We start from the raw sequence: 16,779 nt of genomic DNA on the forward strand, positions 1-16,779 counted from the left end.
AGAATAGAGGGTTGGGCATGAATGTAAAGAGAGTTCTCTATGAAAAAGTGATTGTACCAACTGTGATGTATGGATCGGAGTTGTGGTGAATGAAAGTGACAAAGAGACAGAAATTGAATGTGTTGGAGATGAAGTGTCTGAGGAGTATGGCTGGTGAATCTCGAGTAGATAAGGTTAGGATCGAAGTAATGTGGGTGAGAACGGGTGTAAGAAATGATTTAGCAGCTAGAGTGGATATGAATATGTTGAGGTGGTTTGGCCATGCTGAGAGAATGGAAAATGGATGTCTGCTAAAGAAGGTGATGAAAGCAAGAGTTGATGGGAGACATTCAAGAGGAAGGCCAAGGTTTGGGTGGATGGATGGTGTAAAGAGAGCTCTGGGTAATAGGAAGATAGATGTGTGAGAAGCAAAAGAGCATGCTAGAAATAGGAATGAATGGCGAGCGATTGTGACGCAGTTCTGGTAGGCCCTGTTGCTTCCTCCGGTTGCCGTGGATGGCTGCTGAAGCAGCAGCAGTAGGGGATTCAGCGTTATGAAGCTTCATCTGTGGTAGATAACGGGGGAGGGTGGGCTGTGGCACCTTAGCAGTACCAGCCGAACTCTGTTGAGTCCCTTGTCAGGCTAGGAGGAGCGTAGAGAAGAAAGGCCTTTTTTTTTTTTTTTAATTTGTTTGATGTCGGCTACCCCTCAGAATTGGGGGAGGTGCTTTGGTATATAGATAGATAGACTTTTGTATTTTATGTAAAATGAGATTATATGTTTCATAATTAGGCCTTATTTATATTAGTTTGTCAATATGCATTAACGCTGTTGATTACTCGTGTTTCTCTATTTTAAGAATACTTATTATAGATTTTTAATTTACTTGAAATTTTACTTTTAATACAACAGGTTCGAATCCTTTCCAAGTTAGGAGACGATGAACAAGTGCCTGCATTTGAAGATGTCTTCCGAGAAGATGAGGTGAGTTTCATGATCATTTAGATATTAGAGTCAAGTGTTATTACTGTCATTAACATTTTCACGCTAGATTTTGCATGCTCAGTACAAGATTAGACATGTAGTAAGTTCTCTCTAGTCTTTCATGATATTTACAATACTGTATTTTCTTAAATTTGCATTGAAGTTTGTTCCTACATGAATACAATACATCGTCCTGTGATAGTATCTATAGTATGGTTTCAGTGAAGCTGGAATGACCTGTCGGGTGGTAGGTAAGCTGCGATTACCCGACAGGTAGAGCAACTTTGACCGCCTGAGAATATTGACAAACTCTTTGGTATCCTCATCAGGCTTTGTGTATGGGGAAAATAGTCCTCTCCATTTGAAGCAATTCACATAAATATGTTGACACTGATGGCGTCTTCCGGACATAGAAGAGATCTTCATAGACAATCAGGTGGCTGTCTGATGCCTCAGGAAAGGGTTATTATGATCTAGAATCCTCAAAGCAGTGACCCTTTCCTTTTGAAAGTTCTTTCAGGAGAGAAATGTGTTCCTCTCACCATTCCATCTGTCTGGTTCACTTTACATAGTAGCAGACAGTCCTGCGTATGGAATGGACCCTGGACCAGAGTTCTTTTCAGGAGATTTTGGAACTAGTTTTAGATCTCCAAATAGACCTATTTGCTACAAACCACAAAATTCCCCTCTATGTAGCTCCAAGTGTGGACTCTTAAGTAGTAGTAGCAAAAAATGCTCTGAATTTAGATGGAACAGATGGTCATCGATCTATCTGTTCCCTCCAATGATTTTGATTTTCAAAGGCTTTGAATATACTTGAGAATTTTTCAGGGCCAGCTTTGTTAATAGAACGTCTTTGGCCCAAAAGCCTGTGGTATCCACTGTGTCAATGTCTGAGACCAAGAATACACCCACTTCAGTCTGCACATCTGTATCAGAAAGTAGGAAGACGGACTACCTTTGCTTTCTCCTTTCTAACCCAGAACCTTCACGCTTGGATTTTCTGGAGAGTTGAGGTAGAAGATTTTTGTACATTGATCCACTGTACAAATTCCTCTTCCATCAAGCCTTAGTGGGGAGTGCCAAGACAATTGCGGAGGAAAAGGCCATGTCCCTTCTGTAGAATGGAGGAAAGGTTTTAAGCCCACCCTTGAAAACAAGAAGGCTTCCTTTCATAAATCTACTGCCCATAAGATCCAGCAATAGGCTCAAAACAAGCTACAAGAGACCAGCTCATGGTTCCCAGCCCAAGACTCAACCTACACCAAATTTTCATCAAGAGGAGTAAGGGCAGCAAAGCTACCATGCCCAAGGCGAGACCCTATTCCTTGGCCAGCCAAATTTAGCTTGAGAGCAAGGGAACGCCATTGGAGATCATCCAAGGGAAACAGAGGAACTGGTAAATCTCCTAGAAGCAGAGGATCTCATCAATGGGAGGCTTTGAGTGTGGGATCGTCTCCATTGTTTTCATGAATGTTGAATCTATTTTAAATGGGCGTAGAGTATATTCTTGGGTCTCAGTTAGTCGTGGATATCAAAACTCCCTGGAAGGCCTGGTGATTTGGTCCCTCCATCGGACTACCCCTGCCAAATACTATGCATAAATTTTGTTCTGCTTGGATTTGTTAAAGGTAGTGTTTAATGAATTCCCTATGCACATACCAACCCATAAAACTCTGGGTTTCCTGAAATTGTATTTTAGCAAGGAACGTTAGTGGAGAGGCAATTTTTCTCATATCATGGATTTAGGGATGTAGACAGAACCAGCTATATTTAAAAAGTGTGCTGATAGCCACTTTTGAAAGTGGCTTGTTGGTCTGGGTGTTCTGAAGACGTGGATCTCTGTAAATATAATTTTAAGGTAGATCCTGGACATTGGTTGCTATCCCATGACTATAGAAGATCCTGTCTCTAAAGTTGCTTTACATTTTTGGCTAGAAAAAGGAGACCCAGATTCAGGATTAAAAGACAACTTGGAATATTGTAATGAATTCTCAGTCCTTCCAAAAGGTTGCCAGTTCACTGACTCTTGCTCCCAATGCTAAAGCTATTAAAAATATAGCTCTTTTGTAAGGGTTCTTTAACAGAAATGGTGGAGTTATCCAACTCAACCAAAAACTCAAGAACCCTATCCAGAGACCAAGGAACTACAGAAGTGGGTGGAGATGGTCTATTTCATTAAAGAAAGAGTGTCTAGATCCACACCAAAGACATGCTTGAGAGGTTCTGTTAAAACAGATTTATGACAGTATAGTTATGGCTGGAGCTTCCTCTCAAAGAGATGGACCTAAAAGGAAGCCAGGAAGTCCAGGTTTATCTAAGAGGGTGACTGACTCTTGAGAAAATAATTCCATGTCTTCTACACAGATTGGTATTGTGAATGAAGCCCTTTTGCAGCTCATCAAATAAGTTGAGTTGTTTTCCTACTTTCTGATACAGCTGTGCAGACCAAATTGGGTATATTCTTTTCAGACACTGAAACAGGAGATGCCATGGCCAAAGTAGTGCTATTAACGAAGCTGTCTCTGAAAAATCCTGAAGAACATTTCAAGCCTACAAAATCAAACTCGTTGGAGGAACAGGTATATTGACAATCATCTGTTCCAATCTAAATTCAGATCATCTCTTGCCACTTCTTGGGAGTCCACATTTGGAGCTACATATAGTGGAGGTTTGTGGTTTTAGTGAACATATCTATTTGGAGATCTAGAACTAGCTCCAAAATCTCCTGAAAAGAGTTCTAGTTCAAGTTCCAATCCGTATGCATGACTGTCTGCTGGGATAGGGCATCCGCCACTACATTAAGTGAATCTGAACCTGACATATAGCATGGTGAGAGGAACACATTTCTCTCTTGAAGAAATGTCGTCCACATTCTGGATGTACTCAGGTATCTTACACTTACCAGAATGTCCAACCAGATGGCCAAGATATTTAACCGTGACCTAAACCCAAGAACACTACCCAAGTTTTATCTTGAGCCCATGCTTCTGGAGGATAACCAAAATTTTTCTACCAGTTTCAGATGCTCGAAAGAAACGTTAAGGATTAAGATTTCGTTACCGTAGACTATCCCCTTGGCCTGCATAAACTATAAGATATTCTTCATTTCTCTCCTAAAACACTACAGATGCTTTCTTCACCACAAACTATAAATGTCTGAATTGTCAGTGTCCATAGGCTGTAGAGAAACTTGTATAATCTTTACTGTCCTCTAATGGTAACTGGTAGTATCCACGAACAAGGTCAAGGGTTGTGAAAGACTTGACTCCTTGCAGTCTAAATACAGAATCTGCCATGTTTGGCATCAGAAACTTATCAGAAACCATCACCTTATTTAGTTTACTGTAGTCTACACAACCATACACTGTACTGTTGTCCTTGTGAACTGGAATCGTGTCTAAAGACCAAGGAGAGATGTTGGGTTCAATAATAATCAGTTCATGGAACTCTTAGCACTGTTCCTCAATGGTGTCTGCGATTGGTTTTGAAAACCGTCGAACCCTCTGATAAATGTGGATACATAATGGTGTGCTTGCGCATTTTTCCACATCATTGTCACTAGTACTGAGGGCAAGAAGATGATGGCAAAGCATTTGATAGAATTGGTTTTTCTGAGAAGAATCCTGTTCATCTGAGATAGACAGCTTCTCAATCTCTTTAATATAATTATTATTACTATTGCTAGCTAAGCCACAACCGTAATTGGAAAAGCAGGATCCTGTAAGCCCAAGGGCTTACACATGGAAAAATAGCCCAGTGAGGAAAGGAAACAAGAAAATGAATACACTGCAAGAAAGGTAATGAATAATTAGAATAAAATATTTTAAGAAGAGTAACATTAAATTAGATTTTTCATATATAAACTATAAACACTTCAAAAACACAAGAGGAAGAGAAATGATAGAATACTGTGCATGAGTTTACCCTCAAGCAAGAGAACTTACCCCAAGACAGTGGCAAACCATGGTACAGAGGCCATGGTACTACCCAAGACTAAAGATCAATGGTTTGATTTTAGAGTGTCATAGAAGAGCTGCTTACCTTAGCTAAAAAGTCTCTTTCACCCTTACCAAGAGGAAAGTAACCACTGAACAATTAGTGCAGTAGTTAACCCCTTGAGCAAAGAAGAATTGTTTGGTAATCTCAATGTTGTCAGGTTTATGAGGACAGAGGAAAATGTGGAAAGAATAGGCCAGACTATTCAGTGTATGTGTAGGCAAAGGAAAAATGAGCCATAACTAGCAGTAGTATCTCAACTGGTGGCTGGTGCTATGGCCATACTACCTGTATGCCAGTGTGCCAGGTTACGCTGTCAAGTTGCTGAAGTCATGTCCTTGCTCTTGTTTGGGGGACAGGAAGAATAGCATATTCACAGGAATAAAAATAACCAACCAATTTGGATCAAGGCAATTAACAAATTATTAGTAATTTTTATTTTCCCTAGCTATACAAAACCGAGTTCTTTACAGTTAAACTTACCACTCTAACCACCTCTTTCATTCTTGTCCCAAAGGTAAACATTTAAGTCTGACAGGAAAGTGGGCAGGGTTACTCACCCACACTCACCAATTGTTGTTAACTACCTCTTTTACAATTTCAGTGGCCATTCCAACTCTGCTGAAGGTAATCCATATTTGAAAGGCCTCAATTTTGTATAGAAAAGAAAACTACTAATTGCTTTTAAAATATGTTATTTTCATTAGTAAAATAAATTTTTGAATATATTTACCCGATAATCATGTAGCTGTCAACTCCGTTGCCCGACAGAATTCTACGGAAGGGATACGCCAGCGATCGCTATACAAGAGGGGGGTGTACTCACAAGCGCCACCTGTGGCCAGGTACTGCAGTACTTCTTGTTGACACCACTTCAATTTTTCCTCGGTCCACTGGTTCTATGGGGAGGAAGGGTGGGTCAATTAAATCATGATTATCGGGTAAGTATATTCAAAAATTTATTTTACTAATGAAAATAACATTTTTCAATATTAAACTTACCCGATAATCATGTAGCTGATTCACACCCAGGGAGGTGGGTGAAAACCAGTGTACATGTATATCAAGAAGCTAAGTATCCCGTATTTCATATTATCAGTTATTCAAAATAACAATGAAATTACAAGTACCTGGTAAGGAAGTCGACTTGAGCCATTACTCTGCCTTAAATAAGTTCGTCTTCCTTACTGAGCGCAGCGTTCCTCTTAGGAGGCTGAACAACTCTAAGGTGCTGAAGTATCAAGGGCTGCAACCCATACTAAAGGACCTCATCACAACCTTTAACCTCGGCGCTTCTCAAGAAAGAATTGACCACCCGCCAAATCAACAAGGATGTGGAAGGCTTCTTAGCCGACCGTACAACCCATAAAAAGTATTCAAGAGAAAGGTTAAAAGGTTATGGGATTATGGGAATGTAGTGGCTGAGCCCTCGCCTACTACTGCATTCGTTGCTACGAATGGTCCCAGGGTGTAGCAGTACTCGTAAAGAGACTGGACATCTTTGAGATAGAATGATGCGAACACTGACTTGCTTCTCCAATAGGTTGCATCCATAACACTCTGCAGAGAATGGTTCTGTTTGAAGGCCACTGAAGTAGCCACAGCTCCCACTTCATGTGTCCTTACCTTCAGCAAAGCAAGGTCTTCTTCCTTCAGATGAGAATGTGCTTCCCTAATCAGAAGCCTGAATAGTAAGAAACTGAGTTCTTAGAACTTGGGAAAGAAGGTTTCTTGATAGCACACCATAAGGCTTCTGATTGTCCTCGTAAAGGTTAAGACCTTTTTAGATAGTACCTAAGAGCTCTAACTGGGCAAAGTACTCTCTCCAGTTCATTCCCCACCAAGTTGGACAGGCTTGGGATCTCGAACGACTTAGGCCAAGGACGTGAAGGAAGCTCGTTTAGCAAAAACCGAGCTGCAAGGAACATGTAGCCGTTTCAGATGTGAAAACAATGATCCTGCTGAAGGCGTGGATCTCACTTACTCTTTTAGCTGTTGTCAAGCACACGAGGAAAAGAGTTTTTAATGTGAGGTCCTAAAAAGAGGCTGATTGGAGAGGTTCAAATCTTGATGACATAAGGAACCTTAGGACCACGTCTAGATTCCAGCCTGGAGTGGACAACCGACGTTCCTTTGAGGTCTCAAAAGACCTAGGGAGGTCCTGTAGATCTTTGTTGGTGGAAAGATCCAAGCCTCTGTGGCGGAAAACCGCTGCCAACATACTTCTGTAACCCTTGATCGTAGGAGCTGAAAGGGATCTTACTTTCCTTAGATGTAACAGGAAGTCAGCAATCTGGGTTACAGTGGTACTGGTTGAGGAAACTGCATTGGTCTTGTACCAGCTACGGAAGACTTCCCCTTGAGACTGATAGATTCTGAGAGTGGATGTTCTCCTTGCTCTGGCAAACGCTCTGGCTGCCTCCTTCGAAAAGCCCCTAGCTCTTGAGAGTCTTTCGAAAGTCTGAAGGCAGTCAGACGAAGAGCGTGGAGGTTTGGGTGTACCTTCTTTACGTGAGGTTGACGTAGAAGGTTCACTCCTAGAGGAAGAGTCCTGGGAATGTCGACCAGCCATTGCAGTACCTCTATGAACCATTCTCTCACGGGCCAGAGCGGAGCCAATCCACGTCAGCCGTGTCCCTTTGCGAGAGGAGAACTTCTGAAGTACCCTGTTGACAATCTTGAACGGCGGGAATGCATACAGGTCGAGATGGGACCAATCCAGCAGAAAAGCATCCACGTGAACTGCTGCTGGGTCTGGAATCGGAGAACAATACAACAGGAGTCTCTAGGTTATCGAGGTAGCGAACAGATCTATGGTTGGCTGACCCCACAGGGCCCAAAGTCTGCTGCAAACACTCTTGTAAAGGGTCCACTCTGTGGGGATGACCTGACCCTTCCGGCTGAGGCGATCTGCCATGACATTCATACCGCCCTGAATGAACCTCGTTACCAGCGTGAGCTTTCGATCTTTTGACCAGATGAGGAGGTCCCTTGCGATCTAGAACAACTTCCACGAAAGAGTCCCTCCCTGCTTGAAGATGTAAGCCAGGGCTGTGGTGTTGTCAGAGTCCACCTCCACCACCTTGTTAAGCTGGAGGGACTTGAAGTTTATCAAGGCCAGAAGAACCGCCAACAACTCCTTGCAATTGATGTGAAGTGTCCTTTGCTCCTGATTCCATGTTCCCGAGCATTCCTGTCCGTCCAAAGTCGCACCCCAGCCCGTGTCTGATGCGTCCGAGAGGAGACGGCGGTCGGGTTCCTGAACAGCCAAAAGTAGACTTCCTTGAGAAGAAAGCTGTTCTTACACCACGCGAGAGAAGACCTCCTCTCTTCGGAAACAAGAACTGAGACCGTCTCTAGCGTCATGTCCTTTATCCAGTGAGCAGCTAGATGATACTGAAGGGGGGGGAGGTGGAGTCTCCCTAACACGATGAACAGGGCCAGCGATGAAAGTGTCCCTGTTAGACTCATCCACTACCTGACTGAGCATCGGTTCCTTCTCAGCATGCTCTGGATGCATTCTAGGGCTTGGAAGATCCTTGGGGCCGACGGAAAAGCCCGAAAAGCTCGACTCTGAAGATCCATACCCAGGTAGACAATGGTCTGGGATGGGACGAGCTGAGACTCCTCAAAATTGACCAGGAGGCCCAGTTCCTTGGTCAGATCCATAGTCCATCTGAGAATCTCCAGACAGCGACGACTTGTGGGAGCTCTTAAAAGCCAGTCGTCTGACGGAGCCGGACACAAGATCATGGTACTGCTGCACAGTCTGTGAACTGTCAACCATGGGGAAGCGAGGAAGTACAGTGACAACCCGAAGCTGTCTAGACTGTCTGGGTCGTATAGACAACTCCTTATCGGGTTGCTGAGGTTGCCGCACTGCGTCACAACAAGTCACTTCTGCTGGTTGTTGAACGTCTTCCCAGTGACACACTGACTCCGTAAACAAAAAATCCTCTAACAAGGACTAAGCTTGGACTGCATGTCTTGCAACACAGCTCAAGGTCTATGGGAGCAGGTGTGGTAACAGACGGGGTTAGCGACTGAAGTGGAACCATTACCTTCCCTGGAAGCATGTTATGCTTAAATAAAAGTCCATAGGAGGCTACGCAGCAAAAGGCTCCTCTCCAAATGACAGAGTCCTCAAGGGAATATCAGAAGGAGGGAGAAAATAACTTTCTCATCTACAGGGACCATATCCGAGAAAAGCTAAGTTCTCTCAGTGAGGGTTTCACTGGTGCAAAAGCAGCAGACTAGAAGGCAACGTTATGAAACTGCTTGACAGTCTAGTGAGTTGGCAACAACCAAAGATGTGTGACTGAGAAGCATGCGGTAAGGTATGCAGAGCATGCTGTATGTAGAGCATGCTGTATGCAGAGCATGCTGTATGTAGAGCATGCTGTAAGAGAAGCAGAGCATGTTGCATGGCGTGTAACATTTCTCAGAAATTCCATGACCAGTGCTAGATTGAGTAATATCGCATTACTGTCCATTGAAAGTGCACGTGCCGAGGGAATTGATTTAGACTGTTTTGTTGATGAATTTGATAGCAGGCATGATAATCGTAGAATTAAGCTGCACTAAATATACGATCTATAATCTACTTCACCTCAGGACAGGGAAACTCGCCCTGTTGGCAACACTGCATTACTTCATGCATGCTTGCATGTGGTTTTAATATCAACATAATATTTACATTACATTCATAACTCATGATTCATTTTTGTTTGAAGATATTTTGCCATATTTGCGATTTGTTAAAAATATATTGCAAGGAATACATATATATTTTTTTATTTAAGTAATACGAATAACCTCCATTATCATAATGTTTGTGTAGGCATACATGTATATGATTACAAATGCAAGTTATGAAAGTAATGAGGTGTTATTATTGTCATTTGTTATTTCAAAGTTGAATGGGAAGAGGCTCAAGTTGAGGAGAAAGTGGCAGATGCATGCGTTGAGGTGGCTGACTCATAGCATGAGGTTCCTGCCTCAAGAGTTGCGCTTGCCTCAAGGGTTGAGGTGGCTGCGCAGAGAGAGGCTCTTGACTCACGAGTTGAGGTTCTTGAGGTGTGAGCTGCGAGAGTTGAGGTAGCGGCTGCGCAGAACGCAGTTCCTGTCTCACGAGTTGAGGTTCCTGAGGAGCTAGCCTCAAGAGTTGAGGCTCTCGCCTTGAGGAAAGTTGAGGTAGCAGCTGCGAGAGCTGAGGTGGCTGCCTCAAGGATGGTAGAGGTTGTCGTACCTCAAAAGGTTGTAGCCTCAAAGATGGTCTAACTGCAAGAAAATCTTGCCTCAAGGCATAAGACTCCTGCTCCCATTGTTGAGGTTGCCTTAAGGAAGGTTAAGGTTGCTGCACAACGCTGGTAACTGGCAACTCCGAACGCGGTAAGGTAGCTTGAGGAACCTCAACTTCGTACGCCTGGCAGACTGGACTGCGGTGAGGCGGAGCGCTCGCAGGAGGAGGTGTAACCTTCTCAGCCTGAAACTCACGCATTAAGACCGCAAGCTGCGACTGCATGGACTGCAGCAAAGTCATCTTGGGATCAACAGACGATAAGGTCTGTTGAGGCAAAGCCTTAACAGAAGATGAGGTCTGTTGAGGCATCGCCTTACCTCTCTTAGGAGGTGTGCAGTCACCTGATGACTGCGGAGAGTCAGAGCTAACCCAATGACTGCATCCGGGTTGTTGAACTCTAGAGGTCTGGACTTTACGTTTAAGAGGTCTTGAGACCTGAGTCCAGCGTTTTCTCCCCGAAATTTCTTCTGCAGACGAGCAAAATAAGGGCTCAATCGTCTGCGGGTGGGAGTGACGGTCTCTGTAAGACACGCCCGCAACCACCGAGGATACTTCTGTGCGCCGATCAAGGCCTGCCGAACCCTTTTGCCCTTCGACATTGCTTCTCCCCTGGGCTTGGGAGCTTGCAAGAGGTCCCGGACTGGGAGGACGACTGGCACGCACAGAAGTACCCTCACGCACAACACTGACACACTTTGCGCTAATCACTTATCACTTTTGATTTTCTGTTTGCACTTATTTCACTGAACTCGAAACTTTAAGTGGTTTGTACCTGAAACACGCAATTCTATCCTTCCTTAAAAGTTAGTAATTGCGAAAACAGAATTACAATGTAACAGAAAAATCTAATGAAAGATAAATAATTCAGTGGCTGGAAAGAGACTAAACACTAGATCAAATAAACTACGTTTAAAATCTCTCACCGCATAAAGCTTGAGAACAAGAATAAAACTCATGAAACGTTTACCTTCTTCCCCTAAAGAGACTAGGGAGAAGAGCAAAAACGATAACAACGTTACTCGCTTGAACGAAACGTTTATCTAGCTCTCTCTCCCTCTGTCTCTATCTCTCTCTCTCTCTCTCTCTTGACTTAGAACCTGAGAGAAGAGCCCAATCATATATATCGTTAAAACATATTATTGTTAAAGGAAAAAAACTGAAATATTTCCCAAATAAAAAGTTCCTTTATTAGAATTAAAACCATTAAGCTAAGAAAGAATGAACAAAACGCTAGAAACGGTTACTCTTACTGCAACGTGACACCGTGAAAATTCTCTCTCTATCGTAACGATAGAGCGCAAGTTGAACGTTCTGAACGTCAACAACTGCAGAGACAAAACGTTAGTTCAACTTTGAAAACAGTACGAGACTATCAAAGAAATTCTTTCAAAAACATTAAAATAGCATAATATGTTAACAGGTAAAACCGAAATGACGGGCTCAATGTTAATTAACTTCGGTACCAAGAAAAGACCGCCTACTATTAGGAAAGGTCGAATATAAACAAATATAAAAATTAATTTTAATAAGTTTATAATAAAAGGAAATTAATCGAAGAGGCCTATAAAAGGCGGAGAGATAAAAAATAAATCTATAACTTTTGTTAAGCAAAATTAAGAAAGAGAGTCTATACTCTCTTAGACACCAACACTTCCGTCTAAGGGAAGGGTCGGCCATTTAAAGGTGAAAGAGAGTTCATACTCTCTTCGTCACCATAATTAATCAAATTAATTCCAAAAGCTAGCTAAGCTAATAATAAAACTTCCTGAATAGCGAAAGCTGAAATCTTAGAGCAATACTTCACCAAAAACCGTGAACAAGACTCCAAAATTATAAGCGTATCCATGAACGTCTTGCCGGAAGCACGACAGAGGAAAAATTGAAGTGGTGTCAACAAGAAGTACTGCAGTACCTGGCCACAGGTGGCGCTTGTGAGTACACCCCCCTCTTGTATAGCGATCGCTGGCGTATCCCTTCCGTAGAATTCTGTCGGGCAACGGAGTTGACAGCTACATGATTATCGGGTAAGTTTAATATTGAAAATGGTGAATTTTGAAATGTTGGTGGTAGATTACAGCCTCTGATTAGCCCCCTTGATGGTCTTTCTCTCCTGTGTATATATCTCTCCTAATGTATTAGATTCTTGTTCTCTAGTGATTATCCACTTGCCCATATTCACTCAAGATCAGGAACAATAAATCTATTCATTACTTTTGTTCAGCCATTTTGTATTACAACTACCATTTCCTTATTTCTTTCATGAACCTTGTATGTGGATCAGGGGCTTTCAATCTATTGGAGCTTTCTTTGGCATCACTTCCTGGCTCTTTTGTCGTGTAACTTTGTCTTGGTTTGGGGTGCTGATAACTCTCCTTAGTGCCTGTCAACTAGAAGGCAGTCGTATTTCCCTCCCTTCTGACTTCGGTCTTTTAGTGTGAGAAAATCCTGGATCCCATCTGTTTAGCACACAGTTTTATCTACTTCCTTTCTCAGTAAGAACTTTTTTATTTTATTAAGGGTAGGAATCTAATGGACATACTTTGTTTTTCTTTTTATGAGACATTTATATGTCTTGGGAATCTTCTCCCTGATCCATATAGTTGTCATTAAATCCATTTTGTAGCTACCCAAGCTCCTGGATAGATTAATATCTTGCTTGAAGTTTAGGATTGGATTTAAGATAGCAAAGCAGACTTGATGATTGTCAGGTTCCTTCACATCCTTTGATCCTTTCCCAAATATTGATAGTTTAGACTGTGATTAGAAAGTGAAAATGCTTTTGATCCATTGATCTTATTTACTTCAGACAGGAGAGATAGAGTTACTGTAAACTTTTTCTTCAGTTTCCTATGAGTGATGAACTTGCATGTAGCACAGGACTAATCAGCCCTTACTTGTGTCCATGCCTAGGAAAGCATTTCTGGGTGGAGAAGGACAGTTAGTTTCTCGCAAGGAGAACAGACTGTATCGGCTGTTGTGAAGGCTTGCAAGCTCGTTATAACTTTCTGTAAACTACAAATCCAATTCCATCAGACAAATCCTCTCATTTGAGGAGTGTATATACTTAACTACCCAGTGAACAAGCCTTTAAGAATCCAAACACCAGCTTCTGCTGAAGATATTGCCTTGTAAACAACTTCAGGTAAAGATTGAAAAAGGCAAATCAGACAATGTAAAATTTGGAAATCAAATTGCCTAAAATTTCATATAAAAATTAGACTATATATATCAGTATAGTGTGATCGGTGTTACTCTATGGACATGAATCATGGTATGACAATGAAACAATCTCCAATGGATTTAGTAGATATGAGAATAAAGCCCTCAGAAGGATATTAGGAGTTAAATGGCAGGACTTAGACAGGATTAGAAATGAAACTATAAGAGAGATTACTTGAGTACCATATGTGGATGAGATCATGATGAGGGGTAGATGAAGATGGTTTGAGCATGCTCTTCTTACTCCCTAAGAGAGATTAGTTCACCAAACGTTTAATTGGGCTCCACAAGGCACTAGAAGAATTGGAAGACCCAGGCCTACATGGCTTAGGACTATAAAGTGCGAAGGAGGTGATGATGATTGGAGAAGTTTTGAATTAAAAGCTCAAGACAGAGACGACTGGCGAAATCTAACCGAGGCCCTTTGCGTCAATAGGCTTAGGAGGAGATGATGATGATGATGATGTCACAGGAACAAGACAATTGGAAATGTGTTTCAACTCCAGATTCTTTACTGATATCTTGGCACATGTTGAAATCTCTATGGTTCAAAATACAAGGTACAACATTTTCATTCTTCATAGATTTCATAATACTGATGTTTGTATTGTAATTCAGATTATAAACCTATTGTATATGCTACAGTTTCTATTTATTTCTTAAAAGAGTGATGAAGAGGAAGAGAGTGACGAAGAAGGGGCAAGGCCAAAGTTCGACGAGTCAGCATTGGAAAAGAGACGAAACAGGCGTCTGTGGGAGCAACAAAGGCATAAGATAATATTTGATTACACGCAGTTTTCATTTTATGGGAGTTCGGTAAGAATTTTGTGTTTTCAATGTTGCTCCTTTGTATTTCCTAGGGTTTTTACTTATTGACTGACAGCTTGGTTTGTGTTTAAAGATTTTTTTTTCATCATAGCTACTAAGATATATAGAAAAGGCTTAATCCCCATTTTTTCACATGGGACAAAAAACAACCATTTTGTCACATGATTATCCTCTTTCATTATCAAGGCTGACCAAATCTTAAGTTGTATTTTGAATTGCAGAATAATTTATATGAATTTTTGGGAGACCTAAATCAATATAATTCATTCTTTGTTCCTACACTGATACAAACCATCGTCCTTTAATAGGAGTATGATTTCAGCGATACTTTAAACTCAGCTATTATAAACTGTGGCAAATAACAAGGTGTCGGTAGTTACTGGTATGTAGCGGGAAAAGCCTTGCCCCCTGCCAACTCACTGAGAAGCCACATTGACCTCAGTTGCAGAGTAGTACAGACATACTTTTGGGTGAACAAACTTGTCTTATTAATTTATTTCTTTTTGGCGATTGCTTAGTATTCATGGAGAAACCACAAGTAGTCATGGAGTCTTGCTCTGGAATTTTTGGACAACATTGTGAGACTTTCATAGGCAAACCAAATATGGATCATCATTCTTTGTGTCCTGCTTGCACGGGGCATGACTGTATGCAGTCTTCCCCTTGAGAGGATTGTAGGGAGTGGTTGGCCTCCCAGTGACAGGTGTCCAGCAAGGAGAGGGTAAGGAAGTGAGATTCTTCACCTTCAAGTTCTACTTTCAAGGCTAAGAAATCTCCTGGTTCTCTTCTTTCTCCTCTTGGAACTCTGGCTTCTGATCCTTCTCCGTTGCTCTCCTCTGGAGTGAATGTGAAGAAAGACAGCGACGACGCTTTAACCTGTGGGCAAGCCCAGAGGGAGATAGTGGTTTCTGCTTCCCGTAGAGGAGCAGGTACTGTATTTATTCTCCTCTGGGTCAACCCGATAAGATTGTTTTTTCAGAAAACACAGTCAGTAACAGCCCTAAATATGCTATGGACGTCCTCTGGGCTGGAAGGTATTCCTTCCAGGAGATATCTTGAAGCTTTCACTATATCCAAAGCAAAGTTTGCTGAGGGAGCCTGCTTTGCCTGCTGCATCAGTGGAGGAAGCACTTGGCTCCACCCACTCAGGATTATCTTCTCTAGCAGGAATAGCTGACCAGTTATCTTCATCTTTAGAAGTGTCATCAGCTCCTTGAAAGTGCTTGTGTCGTCCTTCACCTCCCAGCCTTTATCAGCCACACATTTATCAGATAGACCGCCTTTAAAGTACAAAGAGGGAAGTTCCTCCCTAGGACCGCAAGGATGCCACTCCTTTACCTAAGGATCCTCCTTCTCCTCTTAGATGTTTCATTAAGTCCGTAAAGGAAGATTTTTTTTCTACCTGCTCGAGCACTGTAACTGGATCTCTCTCACCTGTGCATAAATGTGTTTACCCTTTGGAACACACACATTCACCAACTTGCTCTCCAGACAATGCGCTCTCTTAGAAGTCCACGATCTTCTGAGCTTAAGCACTCTTGGGCAAAATCTTCTTCCCATTACATACTGTACTCTCCTTTGTTCACAAGGAAATGCATTCCAAAACATACGGTATTCCCTTAGTGGCGCAAAATCGTCTAGTCTTGTGCTTACAAACACTCCTATTGGGATTCACGAGCTTCTCACTATGAGTGCTATTCTACGTGTATAGGATCTGTCACTAGGACAGACCACATTACGTTAACACAGGTACGCTCCCCGTTAGACATAAACGGCGATCATACGCCATTGCATTTCACAATTAGGAAACTTTCATTGATTCTGGTTTCTACTTCAGTATGCGCTTATGTACAAATACCTCATACTTCAGGTTCTCCTAGGAATGCTCATGTAATGTTTAACAAGTGCCCTTCTTTCTGAAAGGATCTTAATACATGCTCCATTTAATTAATAACTTCAGGGCAGTCACAGACCTGCATTCTCATTAAGGAGAACTCAATTATACAAAAGCACCATTCAATCTCTAAAGCACTCTTCTGTTTGCATGTGCTCATCTTTGGCAAAGAAAGGAAAATCTTTTGAATGAACATGCACATTAGTATGCTCCCCTTGTAGGAGGCACTCAACAATTGAAGGCATCTGTCCAACACTGGTTTATGATAAACCGTCTTGGAATTTTCCCCCAACAATGTACTCAGAAGAGGATATTCCACAAGCAAGTTGCAGAGACTTATGACTAGTGACCAAGCCTTCCTGTGTTCTCCTTCATATAGCCTGCATAATAGAAAATAATCTAAGGTAGGCAAGAAAAATATGGATCATTCACCACACTACACTAACCCTTCGAGATTATCCTCAAATGAGATATTGCCTCGAGATCATCACAGAATATCATCACCACTGACCAGCTGGCAATTCAAAGACTCAGTAGGCTGTAGGTCTTCCTGAAGTGAACGTGCGAGCCTTT

General features: G+C 42.0%; 1 protein-coding gene across 1 annotated transcript in view; it reads left to right on the plus strand.

Annotated features, from left to right (window-relative positions):
* The window catches only part of Cdc45 (cell division cycle protein 45), a 99,988-nt gene that overhangs the window by 35,196 nt on the left and 48,013 nt on the right, over positions 1-16,779 (plus strand). Inside the window, exons 5-6 of the mRNA XM_068353973.1 lie at positions 893-964; positions 14,151-14,300. Of these exons, the coding sequence (XP_068210074.1) occupies positions 893-964; positions 14,151-14,300 (222 nt within the window). The remainder of the gene's footprint in view (positions 1-892; positions 965-14,150; positions 14,301-16,779) is intronic.

The sequence above is a fragment of the Palaemon carinicauda genome, chromosome 30, assembly GCF_036898095.1.
Source record: "Palaemon carinicauda isolate YSFRI2023 chromosome 30, ASM3689809v2, whole genome shotgun sequence".
NCBI lineage: Eukaryota > Metazoa > Arthropoda > Malacostraca > Decapoda > Palaemonidae > Palaemon > Palaemon carinicauda.